The sequence below is a fragment of the Anguilla rostrata genome, chromosome 18 (genome assembly GCF_018555375.3).
Source record: "Anguilla rostrata isolate EN2019 chromosome 18, ASM1855537v3, whole genome shotgun sequence".
Lineage (NCBI taxonomy): Eukaryota > Metazoa > Chordata > Actinopteri > Anguilliformes > Anguillidae > Anguilla > Anguilla rostrata.
In genome coordinates, this window is record NC_057950.1 from 4884636 (window position 1) to 4905404 (window position 20769).

At 55.0% G+C, this 20769-nt stretch overlaps 1 protein-coding gene across 1 annotated transcript in view; it reads left to right on the top strand.

Annotated features, from left to right (window-relative positions):
- LOC135245203 (latent-transforming growth factor beta-binding protein 1-like) overlaps positions 1-17293 on the top strand; it is a 51803-nt gene extending 34510 nt beyond the window's left edge. The window contains exons 4-7 of the mRNA XM_064318122.1: positions 5426-5580; positions 11819-11986; positions 14430-14500; positions 17135-17293. Coding sequence (XP_064174192.1) covers positions 5426-5580; positions 11819-11986; positions 14430-14500; positions 17135-17293 — 553 coding nt within the window. The remainder of the gene's footprint in view (positions 1-5425; positions 5581-11818; positions 11987-14429; positions 14501-17134) is intronic.
- Positions 17294-20769: the final 3476 nt, after the last annotated feature.

Consider the following 20769-nt stretch of genomic DNA (forward strand, 5'->3'; position numbering starts at 1 on the left):
AAAACCTCGTCAAAGCCGGGCTCCTCGGGGAGCCGTTAAAGAGTTCCCCCCCAGACAAATTGATTAGTGTACGGGTCTGAGAAGCGACTGTACCCGCGCCAAAGATTACTCTCACCCTCGGAGCGAGCCAACACCGAGACTGAGTTTGGGACACACCCCCCCAACCCTACCCCCCCACCCCCCGCTCAGTGAGGGTCCGTCTCCTTTTCACATCAGTCTTGCGGTCGCTGGCGGCGGTGCCTTTTTGTAAGGGGGAGGGCGGGGGGAGGGCGGGGGGGCGTGCGGGGGTGGGTGGTGGGCTGTCAAAGTGTCCCTCGGACGGGATCCTTGCCAAAGAGGAGCAGAGACTCTTCCAGACGGAGGAAAAGGTGTGACTGGGGGGGAGGGGGGGGGGGCAGGAACACGTCGCTTCTTTGTTCGGGCGCATTACGTCAGGCGGGCAGGGAGGGGCGGAAATCGTCAGATTTTGAGAACGCAGAGGTGACCCGGGTACAAACCCCCCCCCACCCCCCCACCCTGAGGGCCCGGCTCCCTCCCAGGGCGGCAGGCGGAATGTTCCGTTTGATCGGCTTCCCAGTCCCCCTCCCCCCCCCAGAGGTCCCCTGTCTCTGAAAACTGGCACTCCCCCTCCCCAGGGGGATTCTGGCGCCCCCTGAAATCCGTCTCCTTCGTCGGGAGCGCGCTCAGTGCGGGCTCCTCGAGCGTGGCCCCCGTTCTTCAGGTGACTGTCAGAGTGGGCACAGGGCCCCCGTTCCTCAGGTGACTGTTAGAGTGGGCACAGGGCCCCCGTTCCTCAGGTGACTGTTAGAGTGGGCACAGGGCCCCCGTTCCTCAGGCGACTGTTAGAGTGGGCACAGGGCCCCCGTTCCTCAGGTGACTGTTAGAGTGGGCACAGGGCCCCGTTCCTCAGGTGACTGTTAGAGTGGGCACAGGGCCCCCGTTCCTCAGGTGACCGTCAGAGTGGGCACAGGGCCCCCGTTCCTCAGGTGACTGTCAGAGTGGGCACAGGGCCCCCGTTCCTCAGGTGACTGTCAGAGTGGGCACAGGGCCCCCGTTCCTCAGGTGACCGTCAGAGTGGGCACAGGGCCCCCGTTCCTCAGGTGACTGTCAGAGTGGGCACAGGGCCCCCGTTCCTCAGGTGACTGTCAGAGTGGGCACAGGGCCCCCGTTCCTCAGGTGACTGTTAGAGTGGGCACAGGGCCCCCGTTCCTCAGGTGACTGTCAGAGTGGGCACAGGGCCCCCGTTCCTCAGGTGACTGTTAGAGTGGGCACAGGGCCCCCGTTCCTCAGGTGACCGTCAGAGTGGGCACAGGGCCCCCGTTCCTCAGGTGACTGTCAGAGTGGGCACAGGGCCCCCGTTCCTCAGGTGACCGTTAGAGTGGGCACAGGGCCCCCGTTCCTCAGGTGACCGTCAGAGTGGGCACAGGGCCCCGTTCCTCAGGTGACTGTCAGAGTGGGCACAGGGCCCCCGTTCCTCAGGTGACTGTCAGAGTGGGCACAGGGCCCCCGTTCCTCAGGTGACTGTTAGAGTGGGCACAGGGCCCCCGTTCCTCAGGTGACTGTTAGAGTGGGCACAGGGCCCCCGTTCCTCAGGTGACTGTTAGAGTGGGCACAGGGCCCCCGTTCCTCAGGTGACCGTCAGAGTGGGCACAGGGCCCCCGTTCCTCAGGTGACCGTCAGAGTGGGCACAGGGCCCCCGTTCCTCAGGTGACTGTTAGAGTGGGCACAGAGGGGAGAGGGCTCAGGTGGGCACAGAGAGGAGAGGGCTCAGGTGGGCACAGAGGGGAGGGCTCAGGTGGGCACAGAGGAGAGAGGGCTCAGGTGGGCACAGAGGAGAGGGCTCAGGTGGGCACAGAGGGGAGAGGGCTCAGGTGTAATTAGCACTCCGTGCTCCTGGTGCTAATGACCCAAAACGTCTCACCAAAAGGTGAGCGGACAAATCGACAGGATGAGGAGGAAGTACAGACAGAAGTAACAATAAAACTGAAAGTCTTCGGGTGTTTTTTTTAAACTTGTCAATAGAATATAACAATTTGGGTTCGGTTAGTGGATTGTGCTTAGTCTTTTTTTGATGTTAGAATAAATCGACGAAACTAAAACTGTGTCAGTGTAGTTTCACTCGCACTGTATTGGCATAACCTACCAAATCGCCCCTCCCCATCTATTCCACTTAAAACAAGAAGGTAGAAATTATATTATTACGTTTCACTGCCAGGGAGGTCAAACAAAGGAGAAGTGTCTGTCGCCCTGTGACCTTGGGAGACTTTTGGAGGTGAAATGGACGAGCTTACACAGAAAAGGCATAACAGCAGATAGCAGACCTGATAGCAGGCTCCCTGCATGGCCTGCTGTCCCCCCTCACACCCAGGTGTGTGCGTGATCGTTCAGTCTGGTCTGGCGCAAAGTGCGCTCGGGTCTTCTCGTGCGGTAAAGACCGCGGTTTTGTTGTGACTCGTAGTGTGACTTTCAAGGGCGCTTCTGAGAAGATCGCTCGACGTTAAACCGTGAACGGTACCCGTGAAGAGACGATGCAGGTGAACGCCGCTCCTGCAGATGAAAGAGGATCTCAAGAAGTTTCGACAAGTTTAACTCCTCGTTGTGGGTTTTTGCTATTTAAAAGTTTTTTGTTTTTTTTTGGTTGTTGTCGTTTTTCTTCTACGGGTTTTCGAAAAGAGAAGACGAAACATGCAACCTTTTCCAAGAAATCCTGAGGCAGTGAGACAGAAATGGAGAGGGAGGGAGAGAGAGAGGGAGGGAGAGTGAGAGAGAGATAGAGACCAAGCAAGTGAGAGAGAGAGAGAGAGAGAGAGAGAGAGATGGACAAGACAAAGAGCAGGAGGAGCTGGCACGTGGAAGATTGATGCTGGATTTTGTCAGCCGCCTGTTTTCTCTGTGAAGAAGCCCGCTGGCTGTTGGCCGTTGTGATGAGGGGGGATGAATTACGGCCCGGCTATCGCCGCCGCGCCGAGGCTAATTAGCCCGGCGAGTCTGAGCAGGGGGCCTGTGGAGATGCATGCAAATGCGCAGGAACATGCCGGGTGGCAGGAAAGGTCACGCGCGCAGCTGCGTGGACCTCGCAGTGAGATGGTGTCCTGTCAGGGAGACGGAGAGAGAGAGAGAGCGGGAGGCTGTGATCGAGGCTGTGTGTGTGTGTGTGTGTGTGTGTGTGTGTGTGAGAGTGTCACGTGTGTGTGTGTGTGTGTGTGTGTGTGTGTGTGTGAGTGTGTGTGTGTGTGTGCAAGCATGAGTGTGTGTCTGTGTGTGTGTGTGTGTGTGTGTGTGTGTGCAAGCATGTGTGTGTGTGTGTGTGTGTGTGTGTGTGTGTGTGTGCGCACTGACTGCGTGTGAGGCAATCCGCAGTCAGAGGGCTTTTGGCTTTGCATACAGGGTGGGACACTGTGTGTGTGTGTGCACGCAAGCATGAGTGTGTGTGTGTGTGTGCGCATGTGCAAGCATGAGTGTGTGTACGTGTGCAAGCGTGTGTGTGTGTGTGTCACCTATGTGTGTGTATGCATGTGTAAGCATGAGTGTGTGTGTGTGCGCGCATGTGTAAGCATGAGTGTGTGTGTGTGCGCGCATGTGTAAGCATGAGTGTGTGTGTGTGTGTCCGTGTGTGTGCGTTTGTGCATGTGTGTGACTGCACGCTTCAGAAAAGGTATTAGCAGTTGTTGGAATTAAATTAGTATGAGCTGTCCTTCTGTTTCACTGCAGATTCTTGGCTCTGTACTAAACGATTCCCATGATTAATGAATTTTTAATACCTCTTTAGAGATATGACTATTGATTTGCATATAGTTTTCGATTTTGAGGGTCGTTTCAATTCATTGCTTTGAACAGGCTGTTGCCTGTGTCTCAACCTGGTGGAAGAAAGCCTTCAGTGATACACACACACACGCACGCGCACACACACACACACACACACACTCACGCGCGCATGCACACACAGTGGCCTCTATCTGCATTTGAGCTTGTGAGTGTGTATGCATGCTTGCGTGGGTGTGTGTATGTGTCCGTGCGTATGTGCACATACACGTGTGCATGTACATATATATATATTTGTGTGTATTTTTACGTAATTCCTTGCACACGCGTGTGTGCGCTTTTTCTGCCGGCTGAATAGATTTGATGATTTGATGTGAGCGCGCTCTGAAATGTCACAGCTGTCGATGCTAATATCACTCACAGCGTACGCGCCGAGCGAGCAGATTTCTCCCCCTCCCAAATAAACAAGCGGCTTATCGTCGCAGGCTGGCCCAGTTTGCTCTGCCGTGCCCGTCTCCTCCCCCCCTGAGGTCGAGTGCACCCCCACTCTCCTTATTCTGGGCCCCCGCCCCCGCAACCCTGAGCTTAACCAGCTCCTGTGGCCAAGACCTCTGGATGGGGGCAAGGCCGATTCTGACCCGATTCGCTGAGGGTCTTCCCCCCCCCCCCCATTCATCAGGTGGCTGATAGGATAACAGGACAGATCCAAACCCGTGTGGTTCCACTCTGACTGCACTGCCATGGGTTACCAACCGCCTTTCCCCTCCACGGTGCTAATAAAACAGAGCAATGGGGGGGGCGGGGAGGGGGGGAGCTGACGGCGGTCTCCAGCGGGGCGGGGCGGGGCGGGGCCGACCCGGGTGACCTCTGATGGGACGGGTTGACGAGGCGGCGTTTTGGCGGCGGCAGAACCGTGCGCGTCGTCCACGGTTACGGAGGCGAAACCCCGCCCCCCCCCACACACACCCCCACACCCCCACCCACGGTGTGCCGGTGGCTAAACATCGGATCGCCAGTCGAGCCGGTCTGTTATTAGCCGGTCATTGCCAAAAGCATAATTAAGCGCTCAGCGAGGCAGTTACCCAGCTGTCGAGCACAGGATCCTCGCTCTCCCCTCCGGCTGTGCGGGCGTGAGCCCTAATGAAGATTAGCATGCTTAGACGCCTCTCTGCGCTTGTCCAGGAGCTTTTATCCAAGGTGTCTGTCGCTGGCGGCCGAGCGGTCTATTGTCCGATACGCAGTGAAGCTCATGCTGTAGCTGCAGGAGCGCGCTAGCCGCCTCCTCTCCTCTGATTGGCCGCAGTGGTGTTGCGCTTGTGGGTGGAGTTGGCTGCCGTTGTGTGTGTTTCAGTTGGACAGACAACTGGTCAACCGCTTTCTGTGAGGTGTAGGGAATCTTTGTTGAGTAGCTGCCAGAATGCATTTCCTGATATCTATGTGTACTTCACTGGACAACGGTATACTGAATGTGCCTGGGGTCCCTCAATAAATCTCTCATATTTAATGGAAGATTGCATTACATTGCTGTTACTTTAGCCAGAGTACAGGAGGGCAGTTGTTTATGTGTTTTACCGTTTATCATCGTTACTGTACGTGATGCACTATGTGTTTCCTTTCTGTGAGTATTTGTGTGTTTGAAAGGCCTCTTTGTCTTTGATTGCAGTGTCCGTTCCCCTCTCTCCATGACTGTGCACCGAAGCAGCAGCCAGCAGTTCGTCATGAAGCCCAAGTACTACCACACCCACACCCAGGTGCACAGCTCCGGCACGCCCATCAACAGGCCCATCCCCCTCTCTGTGGGCCACGCCCCCTTCCAAGGTGAGCACCGCCCTCCTCGTCGGGTTAGCCTTTGTTTCTGCGGAGAGTCGTCTTCGAAATCCGGGGAGCTTTCATTTGACTGACCGGTGGAGTGTCTAGAGTAGCAGACAAGACTAGATCTGTTGAAGTGCCTTAGAAGCACTTGAAAATCTCAAGTGCCGACCTTCACAACCCATCCTGCCTTTTGTGGAGATGATTTTTGTGATGTTTTGTCTGTTGAATGCACTCCTCCCTGGCTGTGGTTTCAGTGGCAGTTCGGTCTTGTTGTTTCAAATCCTTAAATCGCTTCTTCAGATCAATGAAGCACTCTTAACGGGCCTAATTGAGTGTGCATCTCTTTAACAGATGTACTTGTTGGGGGATGGAGGGGGTGGGGGCGTGGGGGGGGGGTGGTGGGGGTACTTTGGCGTAGCAGTCAGCTCTTGGGGTTGCGGTTGTAACTAAAAAAAAAAAGTGTTATTCTTCAAAATAAACGTTATTTTTCATAGATGTGTCATCGGCTTAGCGCTAAGACCCCGCTCTCCGCCCCCGGCAACCACCGTTTGGCGGTCCGACCGGGGCCGGGGAACAGGGGACGGGGGCGGCAGCGAGCCCGGAAAGTTCTTCCGTGATGACAGAGCGACGGGCGGGCGGGCGGGCGGGTAGAGAGAGAGGGCGGCCCGCCGGTGGCCCGTGTCGGCGTCGGGCTCTAGCGGGTTTCTTAGAGCGCTCGTTTCTTTTCCAGCTCGCGAGTTTCCCCCCCCCTCCCCCCCCTCCCCCCCATTAATCACCGCCGCGGACGCTAGCTGCGCTGACATCGGCCTGTCGTTACCGCGGCGACCCGAGCTTTAACCGCTTTCTCGCGTTACAGAAGCCGCCACGCGAGGTCTCCGTTTTCCACTGGGGCCGGCTCCCGTTGCTGATGTCGGCGGCGGCGGCGGCGGCGAAAACTCCGGGCCTCCTCCCAGTCGGCGTAGTTCCTCTCGGCGCCTGCTAGCTCCGCTAGTTAGCCGGCGCGGCGGCGCGTTAGCGCTGAGCGCCTCCTCCGTTCGTCTCGCCGTTTGATCCGCCGAACGCGGGTAATCGCTACGGACGCGTGTTCAGAAGTCGGAAGGACGGAGTTTGGGAAAGAGGGAGATCAAATACAGAAAGGCGACAGAAGGTAGCGGGGAGGGAGCTCAGAGCCCGAACATCTGCCGTACACCTTATCAGCGTCCGAGGGCTGTAATCCCACTCATCTAAAAGCTCGCATTTCTGCCCCCCTTATAACATTTTGTAAACATCTTCCCACTGCGTTTCCTGTTTTAAAATAAATAGTAAATAGCAGTCATGACTTAGCTCATCACAGTCACAGTCACATCACAGTGCAAAAGCCAGCTGAATCCTAATTCGATGGTGCAACTCCCCCCCCCCCCCCACCATTTTGTGTTCAGTCAGAAAGAGAGGCTTCTGGGGTCCTACACACATCTGCTGTTATACGGGGTTGGGGGGGGTGAGGGGAGGGTCGGGGTGAGGGGGGGAGTTGGGGGGGGAAGGGGGGGGGGGGGGGGGGGGGCGGCCTGACACCGAAGTGTTTGAGGCTGAGCAGCAATTGGATTTTCAAATTACAGCCCCAGCGGTAATGCCATAAAGACTTAAACATTGCCTGCTGCACCACGCTGTCTAAAATGAATTATTAGGCTCTTTTTCACAGGGCAATTTTAGATAAAGGCAGGGGGGGGCGCGGGTGGCGGGTGGCGGGTGGGGTGGGAGGGGGGGACGCAGTGCGAGAAAATGAAATGACAGAGCAAGGCGATAAACTGTCATTGAGCGGAGAACCCCTCAATTGGCTAAACGGCGGTGCTGTGTGTGTGAACGAGGAAAAGCGGTGTTGGAGCGGACCGTGAATACAGAACATCCGCGCAGCCGAAGGTGTAGTTTAGACTGAAAGATCAAAGCGCCAGCTCTGTCTTCCTTCGGTCTGCAGTGATTTACTATGTGTGTACATAGCCGGTGGTAAATGCCTTTAAAACAGACATAATATCTCCTGGTGCGCCTCTCGCTGTCTGCGTGCGCGTGTGCGTATAAATATGAGTTCAAGTGAACCGTGGTCACGTGTGAGTGACATGAGGCGGCAGATCTGCTTCAGTTAGAAACGTTCCTGTTATTATGAGACATAATAAATGTTTGAAATATTTGTCGGTTTTATGCGACGCCATGCGTGTTAATGTCCATAAAGTCCGGGCTGAGCATTCCCTGGACATCCCCGCTGCCTGGGAGCGTTTACATCGCGGTGCGGATCCACGTTGACGGGGCCGTTAACGGCTTGCGTCCGCAGACACAACAGCGTTCACATGCTGGTCTGCTCGGGCCTCCCTCTTCCCACAATGCTTTGGGACCTCAGGCTCATTCCAGCAGGGGGCGGAGGCGGGGGGGGGGGGGGTTGGTGTGGGAACAGAATTTAAACCGGAATCCGATTGCGGGTTTAAATTTGAGGGGGTGGAACTGCGCCTCCGTGGTGTGAATTTTTCCTCCCCAGTTTTTGCAATCGTCATTTTTTGGTGGTTGAGGAGGTGCGACCTCCCCCCCCCCTTCTGCACCCACGCCTGCACTTAGTCAGTGACCCGCCTCCAGACTGGTGGTCACACATCACCACCACAGAGCGCCGTCACCTGGGAGGAGCTACTGATGCAGGGGGAAACCTGACCAACCCCAGGCAAATTAAACACAGCCCGTCCCTGGCAAGGCTGAGCCAATGGCGTCACACCGCTGCGGTCACCTGATCCTAGCCAGCAACTGACACGGCTGGGTCTCTAACCGACAAACACGGAAGCCGCCGAAGCCGCCAGACCGCCAGGCCTACGCTCACACCTTCCCAGCCGAGCCCCACAGAGACTCCCTTTCAGCAGTACTCTTTCTTTCTTTCTTTCTTTTTTTTAAAGAAGGAGGACAGTCTGCCCTCTTTCCATATTTATTTTGGGTTTGTTCAGCCTGGTGGACGGCGGTGACTCCCAGCTAGCGCGTAATGTTGTCACAACGTTGCTGGATGGTTTTGTCGGTGTTACGGCATCGGCGCTACGTGGCAGCAACGTTGTGGGAACGCTTTGAGTGTTAGCGGGGGACTGGCGCGGCATCAAATTCCCGTCGACTTGTGGAGGGTGGGGGGGGACTCGTGTGCGGCGGCTGGCGAGCCGGCCATCGTACGGGCCGCGGCGCACGTCTCTCCGCCGTGGCGCTAACCCCCCCGAGCGAGCCTCGCTTACCGCTCGGTAAACAGCCAGAACCCGCCGGCGGTAACGCGCTAATGCGCCGCGGGATCGCCACGGCAACGGCGGTGGCGGCGGCCTGCCGCAGGTCCTCCAGGACAGCGGGGTCCGGTCAGCGCACACAGAGACTCTGTGATGTAACGTCTGGCTGGCGGGCGGGCGGCGCCGGGCTGGGGCGGTGGGAAGTGTATGCGCTGCGGCGCTGACGCTAGGCCTGGCTCTCTGTCAGACACGTCCCGTCCCCCCCCCTGCCCCCCTGTAGTGGCACGTAGGCGGGGGGGCCCCGGTGTCGATGGGCGGGAGAATCCGCGCGATGCGTACGATTTTCCAGCCGTATGGCGAGCGTCTGGCCCGTGGGACTTCCGTCACAGCTGCCTGACCGACTCCTCCGTGGGGCCTCCTCCTCTCCGGGATCCCATCCGTTACCCCCCCGTCCGCCACCCCCGCCTGCGAGGCTCACCGGGGGGACGGGAGCGGAACCAGGAGCTCGCTAACCCCCCCCCCATCCCCATCCCCGCCTCACCCAAACCCCTCTGGCTTTCACTGCTCTGATTGATGTCTCTTTCTCTCCACACGTCCCACAGAGCTCCCTCCCCATATGCTACGCAAAGCCGGCTGATGCTTCTGCGTGATGAGCTCATGGGGGGGGGGGGGGGGGCAGGTGGGGGGGGCATGTTTTCTCTGCAGTGAGTGAGGGACTCCCTGTTCCGGGCCTTGTCAGAGCAGCTGGGGGTTGTGTTGTACACGGCCCCGGGGGGGGGGGGGGCGCTGGGGGGCTGGGGGGGCAGGCGCCTGTCATTCTCAAACCTCTGGGCGTGCGGGGACGAGGAAGCGGCGTGAGTGCTGTGTGGGCGGGGCTTCGCTACACGCCTGGCCTGCCTCGTCACGGCTGCGCAGGCCCCTCGTCGTCAGCGGCGACGGCGATGCCGCAGGCGGCAGAGGAGAGCGAAGGAATCCGATTGGCCCTGGTGGCGTGCGGTGCTGCTCATTTTCAGGAGAGAGTTTTGGGAACTCTGGAAGGTTCCGGAACCTGTTTCGTCCGTGTTGCGGTAAGACGAGGTGACGGACGAAGAGAGCGCCGTGGAGAGGTCGGCGGAGTCCCAGGCGCTCCTGCCGTGGACAGGGGAGAGCTGTCTTTGATGCACGGGATTATGGGTAAAAAAAAAAATGTGGCACATTTCAGCAGTCAGGAGCGATAGAAGGGAGTTTCTTTTTCGCGGTGTGTGTTTCTGAACTCCGACATGCAGCCGGAGGCCGGAATGAAGTTTGAAGCCTTCATAGGGTCTCCGAGGCTCAGGCCAGGGTTGGATGCTCTTCGTTTATCGTTGAGAATTGTTTTTTACGTCGGGTGGATTTTAAACGTCTTCAACAGAGTTCTGTTGTTTAACTGCCCCGTTAAAACCAAGAGAACTTTCAGGTGGCTTTGCTAATAGCAGTCACAGCTCCAATATTTTCGCAAATTTAATTCCAAAAAAAAAAAAAACGACATCCACTGAAATAATTCCAAATCTTGTTTTTATATTTCAAGAAATGATCTTGAATTTCTTTAAAACTAACAAAAAAAAAAAAGTATTAAATTCAACAAAAGAAGTTGAAAACCGAGAAAGCTAGTTGACATTTATGGAGAGCGGTACGCACGGCTGCTGTCAAATATCAGGCAGCAGGATCGAATATTTCGCTCCCCTTTCAGGAGTTTGCGGTGTGTGGGGGGGGGGGGGGACGCTGTGACGCGCCCGTCCGGCTCGTTTTTCTAATGACTTCTTGGCCGCCGTCCCGCCGTTTCTCTCCGCTGTCTGGTGTGAACAGCTGACGACCGCAGACGAAACGTAGAACTTGGGAACCCGGGGGGGGGGGGGGGGGGCGGCTCGGCTGGAACTGTAGAGAGAGAGAGAGAGAGTGAGCAAGAGAGAGAGAGAGAGAGATGGGAGGAAAAAGAAAGCAAAGGAGTATGAGGGAGAGAGAGAGAGTGAGTTGTGTGTAGGGATAGAGGGAAAGAGAGAGAAAGAGGAGGAGAGGAAAGAAGCTGTCTGCGGCAACTTGCGTCACTGGGCTCGAGAAAAAGAAAAAGAAAGAAAAAAAGAAAGGGAAAGGGAGAAGGGAGAAGGTTGGAACGTGTTCCTGTGGTGTGTGTGTGTGAGTGTGTGTGTGTGTGGTGTGTGTGTGTGTGTGTGTGTGTGTGTGTGTGTGTGTGTGTGTGGAGTGTGGTGTGTGTGTGTGTGGTGTTGGTGTGTGTGTGTGGTGTGTTGTGGTGTGGTTCTGGGTGTGTGTGTGTGTGTGTGTGTGTGTGTGTGTGTGTATTGCTGGAGACCCGAGACAGATGTTTGGAGACTGCGCCTCTTCACGCACATCTGAGGGCTGGGTCTGGGACCGGAGGGGAGGGGAGAGGGGGGCGGGGGGCGGGGTGGACGGCTTTTTTAGGTGATGCGGGCGGCCGCGTCTTCGTCCCCGCTGAGGTGCCGCTGAGAGACACAGCCTGTGGGATCGCCCGGGGCACGCTGATGAGAGAGAGAGAGAGAGAGGGGGGTGCTTTTTAAACCGGGCTCAGAGGTAGTGGGGGGGGGGTTCGACCGTGCCTCCGCGCACGCTTGGCTGGGACACACAGAGGGAGGGTTGGGGAGAACGAGGCCCCAGGCCCGGGCTGCCATGCCCACTCTGTACCCGTCCCAGAAGAAAGCCTGGCATTGTGATCGCCTAATACCCGCTCTCGGGGGGAACTCGACTTTTTCGATGAGGAGTTGGACCGCATCCCAGAGTTTTGTTTGCTGAACCTTTTCTTCTTCTTCTTTTGCTGGTGTTTCAGAGCCGCCACTGGATTTAGGAGCAGGGAGAGAGAGAGAGAGAGAGAGAGAGAAGAAAGAGAGAGAGAGAACGAACAGATAAAGACAGGAACTGAAAGAGTACTTCTCACAGCAGTACTTGTGAAACAAGTTTTTAAATTACTTTTTAACTCTTGAGGCCGATGGATACAAAACTGACGTGTCTCTTGTTCCTCTCCTGGGCGTCCTGCCTGGCAGTGGGGAACCACACGGGGCGCATCAAGGTGGTCTTCACCCCCACCATCTGCAAGGTCACCTGCAACGGCAGGAAGTGCCAGAACAGCTGCGAGAAGGGCAACACCACCACCATCATCAGCGAGAATGGCCTCGCCACCGACACCCTCACGGCCCCCAACTTCAGAGTGGGTGAGTACACGCCCCCCCCCCCACCCCACACCCCCCACACCCCCCCCCCCCCACAAACACCTGCAGCCCCTGAGCATCATGGGAAAGAGTGGAGTAGAGAGCGAGCCTTCATAGTCCCGAAGGACAAATCCGTACATGTCACATGCAATTTGACAGACAACAATGACATGGAATTTGAAAAGTACATTCAGGTAAACACTAATTAATCGAACGTTAGTTCGGTAACGATTAATCAATTGAAATTCGATTCTGATTTCACGCTATAATAGGAAGCCACCACCTCCCACTTATCGGATTTAAAATGGCACTTGCACTTTGTGTGAAAGAAGTTCAAAGTATTTAACGAACACTGTTAGAGACTGAAACGCTGTTTGAAAGACAGCCGGTGGGACTTGTGGGTGGAGAATAGAGGGTAGAGACGAGGCATTAAAACTGTTTGTAATGAGCTGACTGGTGGCCTGCAGTGACTCATTAATTAACTGTAATCTATAGTCTAAATTAGCTATCTCAAATGCTTTACATGTTCTATTTCTAGAAGTTTCTTAATTTTGAGCTTGCAGAGATTTGAATTCTTGTCCCATTGAAGGATACGGCTGTCCGATACAGTAACACTTGCAGACTGGCTGTTATACTTATGGGGGTGATTGTGCATTACTTGTTATTTCATCAGACTCCTTAAAATTCAGTAAAATGTGAAACAGTGCTCAAATTATTCTTTTTCTCTTTTTGTTGATACTTTTGTGTGTCGTCTGTGGAAATGGGGGGGGGGGGGGGCTAATGGATCCTCGCTCCAAATTCTGTTCCCCTCCCGGTCGGGTCCGTTCTATTTAAGGAAAGGTTCTGAGGAGCGGTTTTGTCATCTGCCAGAGAGCTGCTCTTTTCGTAAGAGAAAAAGAGAAAAGGAAAATGAAATAAATAAAAAATGCCGTCTCCGCAGCGCGTTCGCTGTGATCGGCCCGCCGCTGTGGCCCTAACCTGTCCCAGGCCCTTATATGGAACTGAGCTGCGTCTCCCCAGCGCTTCCACACAAACACACACACACACACACACACACACACACACACACACACACACACACACACACACACACACACACACACACACACACACACACACACACACACACACACACACACACAGACACACACACACACACACACACACCACACACACACACACACACACACACACACACACACACACACACACACACACACACGCAAGCACAGACAGACAGACGCAACACACACACACACACACACACACAGACAGCGCTTCCACACGGCCTGCGGAGCGAGAAAACACGCACACACACACACACACACACCACACACAGACACACACAGACAGACAGACGCCACACACACACACACACACACACACAGACAGACAGACGCACACACACACACACACACACACACACACACACACACACACACACACACACACACACACACCACACACACACCACACACACACACACACACACACACACACACACACACACACACAACACCACACACACACACACACACACACACACACACACACACACACACACACACACACACACACACACACACACACACACACACACACACACACACACACACACACACACACACACACACACAGACAGACAGACAGACGCTTCCACACGGGCCTGCGGAGCGAAGGAAAACACGTCACATTCCATTCAGACACCCGCTCCTGCAGCGGCCAAGAAGCTAACGCTGTCACCCAGAGAGAGAGAGAGAGAGAGAGAGAGAGAGAGAAAGAGTGTGTGTGTGTGTGTGCGTCTGTCTGTCTGTGTGTGTGTGTGTGTGTCGTCTGTCTGTCTGTTGTGTGTGTGTGTGTGTGCTGTGTGTCTGTGTGTTGTGTTGGTTGTGTGTGTGTCGCTCTTCCTCTGTTGTGTGTGTGTGTGTCTGTGGTGTCTTGATTGTCGTGTGTTGTCTGTGTGTCTGTTGTGTGTGTGTGTGTGTGTGTGTGTGTGATGTGTGTCTGTGTTGTGTGCTGTGTGTGTGTGCTGTGCGTGTGTGTGTGTGTGTGTGTGGTGTGTGTGTCATGTTGTGTTGTTGTGTGTGTAGGTGTGTGTGTGGTGGCGTGTCGTGGGCATCTCTGTGCATTGTCTGTGTCTGAGGGTGTGTGGTGGGCTGAGGTATCCAGGGGAAATTTTGGACGGGCAGCAGTATCACACAAATCATCGTGTTGTGGCTTTTCCTGTGGTACAGAATGATTTACCAGAATAGCATTATCCATTGACAACATAAGCATGCAGCCCTGTCTGCTTGGCCAGACTCCGCGGATCTACACGTGGGCTTGTGGCCTCTGTATTCATTTGTTTCTGATGCACTGGTAAAAAATCCTCAAAGAACCCCTCTGTTTTATTCATCGGCAATTGGTGAGAGCGAATTGTTGGCTTTTTACTCCTTTCTGATGATAGCAATCATTGGATGCACAATGCTGGAATCTCTGTTGCGGCTCTCCTCCGATGCCGACTTTGCCAACTTTATGGTACCATCAAAATCAAAGTGCTGGAGATATTTCTTTTGAGGTAGGAGTCATTACATTTGGAGAGGTCTAATTTTAGCTACCACCGTGTTTAGTCTGTTGTATTGAAGCGCCGTTTGACAGAGACTGAGTTTGACAGAGTTTTCCTGGGTCCTGCTGAAATGGCCCCAGTCTGGGTCATCTCGCCGGTTTGCTGTTGGCCCTCAGCTGGTCACGGTCTCTCTCTCAGCTGACTGCGGTGGCGATGGGTTTGAGTGCGGTCCGATCCTGCGGTTGGGACGGTCGGTGCTCAATGGTGGGACACGGTCACATGGAGGGTAGAGACCCCCAGGCCTGGCAACAGATGTGTTAAAATACATCTGAATACCAGCTGGAGGTGGTACCAGCCACACAGCAACTAGTACTTCGGATAAAATGCATACCTGCGCGTGCATTTTTCAAATACGTGTAAATCAATTACACGTGCTTACAAAAAAGCAAATACAAGTATTTGATATGCTGTGCTCACCTGAAATCACATTGTCAGGGAAGGGGAGAAGGTGAGCGGGGGGGGGGGGGGGGCAGGGCAGCCTTTCCCATATTAGAGTCACTCTGGCAACAGGCCGTCACATGGTACCTGTCGAGGCAGGCAGACCGCACTCCCAGTCGGGTCGCCGAGGCAACGGAGTATCCGGGAGTGATGTGCGAGGGCGTGTCCTGGGACGTTGGGAGAAGTCGGAGCAGGTCTTCACACCGCAAACCCCCCCCGTCCTGCATGCGAACAGCTGATTTAAACACCCCGTTTACGTTTTTTTTTTTTTGTTTCGCCACGCTCACACACAATTGAGGCGGAGAGAGAGGTCAACTCCAATTTTATTTATTCATTTATTTATTTATTTATTTATTGATAGTAGCAGGTTTTATACAGCGCTGCGCCTCACTGCTTCACAAGGTTTAAAGCCACGGAGAGAGGAGAGCCAGCTTGCTCAACGATGAGGGGCGGAGCCTCTCTCCCCCCCCCCCGACTCCCCCCACCGAGGCACTGAGTCAATTAAGCCCCATTAGTGGCCTTAGGACCTGCTTAAGTCATTGTGTGATGTGTGACTCATTCATCCAGGGCGCGGCGCACGTGTGACTTCACGCACGCCTTCAGGACCTCGTCTGCCGCCGATGATGGAGTAATTTGCTTTGTTGCCTGGGGGGGGGGGGGTAAAATGTGTTGAAAGTTAGGGGGTGCTGGGGGGGGGGTGTAAAATGGGTTTAAAGTAACGGGGGGCTGGTAAAATGAGTCAAAAGTAAGGGGGGACTGGGGGGGGGGTGGTCAAATGGGTTGAAAGTAAGGGGGTGGGGGGGGGGTGGCTGAGGGAGCTGGCATCTATCACCGAATCTCTGTACAATTCAAGCACCCCAAAACAGGAGAGGAATAATTTGAATAATTTTGGAAGCAATCCCAATTTGTGGTATTTATTTTTTTTAACCAATAAATCTTGGCCAAGGCTTTTTTTTTCGCCAATGAGTCTAGCCAACGTTTATTTTTTTCTCCATCGATGAGTCTGGCCAGCGTTTTTTTTTCCATCGATGAGTCTCCCCATTGGTTCCGGCGCTCCTCCAGATTTACATACTTCCAGATGTGAGTTTTTCTGGAACTCCTCCAGCTGATGTTCTGCCTGGTCAGTGTGAGGTGCGGAGCGACAGGCGGGGTTTTGGGGCGTCTGCGTTTCGCCCCCCCCCGCGACAGAATCAGTGCTGGAAATGGACTCGCTCATTTCCCACCACCTAGCACCTGTCAATCAGTGGTGCCCTGCCCACTAGTCTCCTTCGCTGTCATTGGTGCATTTGATGCAATTGTTGAGTTCCCCCCCCCCCCCAACACCCAACCATCCATGTTTTGTATTTCAGGATTTGGGGGTGCGTGGGTAGCTGTGTTTATAAGAGCTCCTAGGTTGGCGCTGGTTCTCAGGTTTAATCAGGTGCATCGCTTCTGTAATTGGAAGCAGGTGAGGTTCTGGGGGGAACTCAGTAGCGCCCCCTGCTGCCTGCGAGGAACATCACCAGGACTTCTACCAGACACTTACCTGAGATTTACCCGAATCCCTTCTACCTGTGTATGCAGCTGAGGTTTCTGTGGAGGGGGGGGGGGGGTTCGGTCCAGTCCAGGTCCAGCCAGTGGAGGAACGTGCTGCTGGGGAGTTTGTGAACTGAGCAGCGCCGGCCTTGTATGGTGCTGCAGACCGGAGTCCAGTACTCCTCGGGCCGCTGTCATTTCCTCCCTGTCAGATTTCATTAGTCTACGATCCCTCTGCTGTCATCTTTTCCTTCTGAGTTCCTCCTCAGATTCGGTTTTTTTTAAGGTTTTTTTTTACCCCTCCCTCAGGGGAAGCGGTGCTGCCCGGTCTCTTGTGATGTCCCGCAGTGGAGGGGGGGTGTGTGTCTCGGGACGTCCCGTGGTGGAGGGGGGGGGGGCGTTGTCTCGGGTAGCCGGGCCTCTCGCCCGCCGTAAACACCTCCTCCGCGCCTCCTCCTCGCCTCCTCTCCGGCGTCTCGGGTTCCCTCGCCGTGCGCCAGCCTGCCCCGCTCCGTAACCGCACACGCCGGGGCCCCGGCGACGCCCGACGCGCGTCTCAAAATCCCATCAGGCGGCCCTGACCCGCGCCGCAGACGCCGGCCAATCGCGAGGCGGCTCTCGCTCCCATGCGTGGCAGGGGCCCCCCGGAGCTCCGCGCGTTAATGGATGCGCTCCTGGGCTCCTCCTCCTCCTCCTCCTCCTGGATGATTGATGAGCCACTTGCTCTGCCCCGCAAGCCGCATGCGAAGTAGCCCCCCCCCCATTAAACATTTACACCGGGTATATCTGGGAGCAGTGACTGCTGGGATACCCCTCGCCTGCTCATTGGGTAGATTTAAGGTATTGTTGTTGGGGGGGGGAGGGTAATGGGTTTGTTTGTTTCTTGTCAATTTATTTATGAGATCCCCCCCCCCCACCCCCAGTTACTCTGAGCTGATCTTGAGCTAAACGAGCTCGTGTCTCATGTTTCTCTCGATTTTTCGATGTCGCAAATCACTTATGTATGCTTACGTTTCCTCGCACTTTGCAAGAGGCTGTGTGTCTTGTTGAAAGAAATATAACGATAATGTTCCTAATGCAGCCCTCATTGTATGACTTTACTGGTTTGATCTTGACCAGAGGCTGTGTGTCTTGAGTTTGAAAACAGAAAAAATAAATGAACGGAACGAATGGTTTTTCTTTCATTCCTTTTTTTTAACGTTTGATTTGCGGTGGGTCCTTACGTTCGGACGTGAGCGGAGCGCTGAGCGGCGTGTTGCCGTGGCGACGTGGTTGACACGTTGGCTGCGCGGTTGGGTGACCCAGCCATCCTGGGTTAGCCACCAATGCTAACGGTCTACAGGGCGTGTGTTTGAGCCTGAAAGCATTATGACTCCATTGTATGTGGAAATTGTACGAAGTAAATAAGTAAGTAGGTGCAAAAAGGCAATGGAAAACCGTCGGACAGTACAGCTTTGCCAGCCTAGAGTTTTCTCAGCAGAAATTAGTTTCCACGTGTGACGAGCAGGTAGGCGCTCACCGTCCGTCCGTTCCTTCGTTCGTTCTGTTATTATACTTTCTAAAACCTCGGCTTGAACCTCTCAGAGGAACACCTGATGCCCTAAACTCCAGCTGCCCCCTAATTACACGAGTCAGGCCCTGAAACGGGGCTTTGGTCTGGCAGGCTGAGCGAGGACTTCAAACGGCGTGGCGCTGGCGGTGCGGGGCGGCCCGGGGAGGGCGAGGGGGGGGGGCTCGCGAAACGCTGTTATTCCCTCCGTAATGAGGGGTTCTGGGGGGAAACAGATTTATTACACCCCTTATTAAGAGCCACCGCTGAGGATCCAGCGCCCCCCCCCCTCCCCCCGCCAGCACGTAGTCCACCCCCGTAAAAGAGCTCCACTTCTCCCCTTCTTTGCCCCCCCCCTTCCCCCTTCTCAAAAATATTCTGAGCTGGGGCTTGGCTTTGATGTAGGCTTATGGGCCCCCCCTCCCTCAGAAAGGCACTTTGTTCAGTTGTCGCTTTTCTTTCTCACAGTTTGCCGCTCTTTGCCGTTTCTGTCCTTGTCGCCGCCGTCGTTGTCGTCGATGTCGTCTTCGATGATGTCACCGGGCCGAGCGATGTTCGTCTTGGCCAGTCCCCGATGGCTCCGGAGACGCCGTCGGGTTGCCACGGCGGTTCAGATCGTTATGCCCCCCCACCCCAGTAACGGCGCCGTGTGAGGGCTGCGTGTGGGAAGCGCTGGTCACAAGGCCATCGCTCCACAAAGGGCAAAAATGGGAGGGGGGGGGTGGAGATTTTCTGCACCCGTGAACGGTTTTGTATCTAACGGGGGGGAGCCAAAATGTTCCCATCGACTGACGGGACTCGCCGGCCTGCGCTTTTGGGGCCTGCTCTCGGCCTGCCAACGCTGTGCACGGGTTTCATCGCTCCGAGATAAAGAAGGATCCGGAATATATTCGCCTTCTTGCTGTGCTTCATTTTCTTTATTTTCGTTGTCAGTGTACGTCGTACACGCCGTTGGACTTTGTCGTTTAAGACCACATGCTCCTCCGCTATAAATATGGCCCCTCTCTCTTAGTCACTGCACTTTTCAAATATTTATCATAAGTGAGAATGACAGATGGAGAGAGAGAGAGAGAGAGAGAGTGCTTCCCCACTTTTAGCCAGTTCAGTTTGAGTCGTAGGAGTAAAGCGCGAACGTGCTTTCACGCGCAGACGTGAATGTCACTGATCTCCAAACGCGGGGGGATGTAATTTCTCTCATACGGGCCGGATTTTGACTGATTCACCCTCAGCATGAACGCGAGCTGCGTTTACACCGTAAGGCCTGTTCGAATTTGACCGTTTTTGTTTTTTTTTTCGCTTTTGAAATCCGGCACCAGCCGAACCGCTGTCTGCTCGCCTTTTTAAACTGTGTCGAATGCCATGATTGCACTACTTACGTTAAAAAAAAACAGTGTCATTACACACGATACACCTTCCAGGGATATTCCTCCTGGGTTCGCCTTGTCTGACGCGCTTTTCCACCGCGTGTGTAGTGGGAGGCCAGTGAAGCCAGCTCTCTCTGGCTCAGTCGAGCGATGCAGCTTGCGGCTTCTGGGAGGCTCCTGGAGTTATGGGTCTGTCTGCTCCAGGAGGCAGAGAGCGGCGATTCCTCCCGTCAGCAGGTGCTCCCAGGGGGCCGTGCAGACGGGGGTGGGGGGGGTTGGGGTATGGGGGGAGTAGGGAGGGAGGGGGAGGGGGGACGACTAAACGCCACGGTTCCTCTCTGTATTTAAGCACAGCTGGGGGGGCTGGAGTGGTGGTGGGGGGGACTAAACTCCACGGTTCCTCTCTGTATTTAAGCACAGCTGGGTGGGGGGGTGGGGGGTTGTGTGGGGGGGGGGCTGGTCTGTCTCCGGGCGGGGGCGCGTGCTCCCAGCTGCGAGCCGGGCGGAGGAAACCCCACAGCGCCCTCGCTCCCGGCCCGCTCCGCGTCTCCAGGGTCGACGGTTTGATTTATACTGCCTGCCTCGCATGCCACTGACACACATTTCAGACACACAAGAGGAATCCTGTCCCCCCCCCACCCCCCGTTCCTCTTTTCTATCCAGGAGAAATTATTTAAACTTTTTTTTTTTAAACCGATGCCTCCTCCTCGACAGACCTTCCCACGAGACGTCCTTCATCCCGCAATTATTGAAAATTGCTGCCAGGATCGAGCAGCTAATGCTCCGATTCCGATACGTCCTCCTCCTCCTCCTCCTCCTCTTCCTTATTCCCTCCCCTCCCCCCCTGTTTTTTAATAAACATGGCTTTGCTCCTGCCGTAAGGGGTGTGTGGTGTGGTGTGGTGTGCGCTCTGCTCCGCGTGTGGAGACTAGCCGGGCCTGTGGAGGAAATTCCTTTGTGGATGAATAAGCTTTGGGTGAATGACAATGCGCAGAGAGAGAGAGACAGGAAGGAGAGACAGGAAGAGTGAGGGAGAGAGAGAGGGAGGGAGAAAGAGAGAAGGAGAGACCTACAAGGGCTGAAGGCTGCAGTAACACTGAAGGCCTCATATTCTGACTGTTACCTCTATATGGTATTTTGTGTATGGTATTTGGTATTCGGTATTTGGTGTATGATCCATATATGGTATATGGTATGTGGTAACATTACGTTACATTACAGGCATTTAGCAGACACTCTCATCCAGAGCGACTTACACAACTATAACATTGCATCCATTCACACAGCTGGATATATACTGGAGCAATGCAGGTTA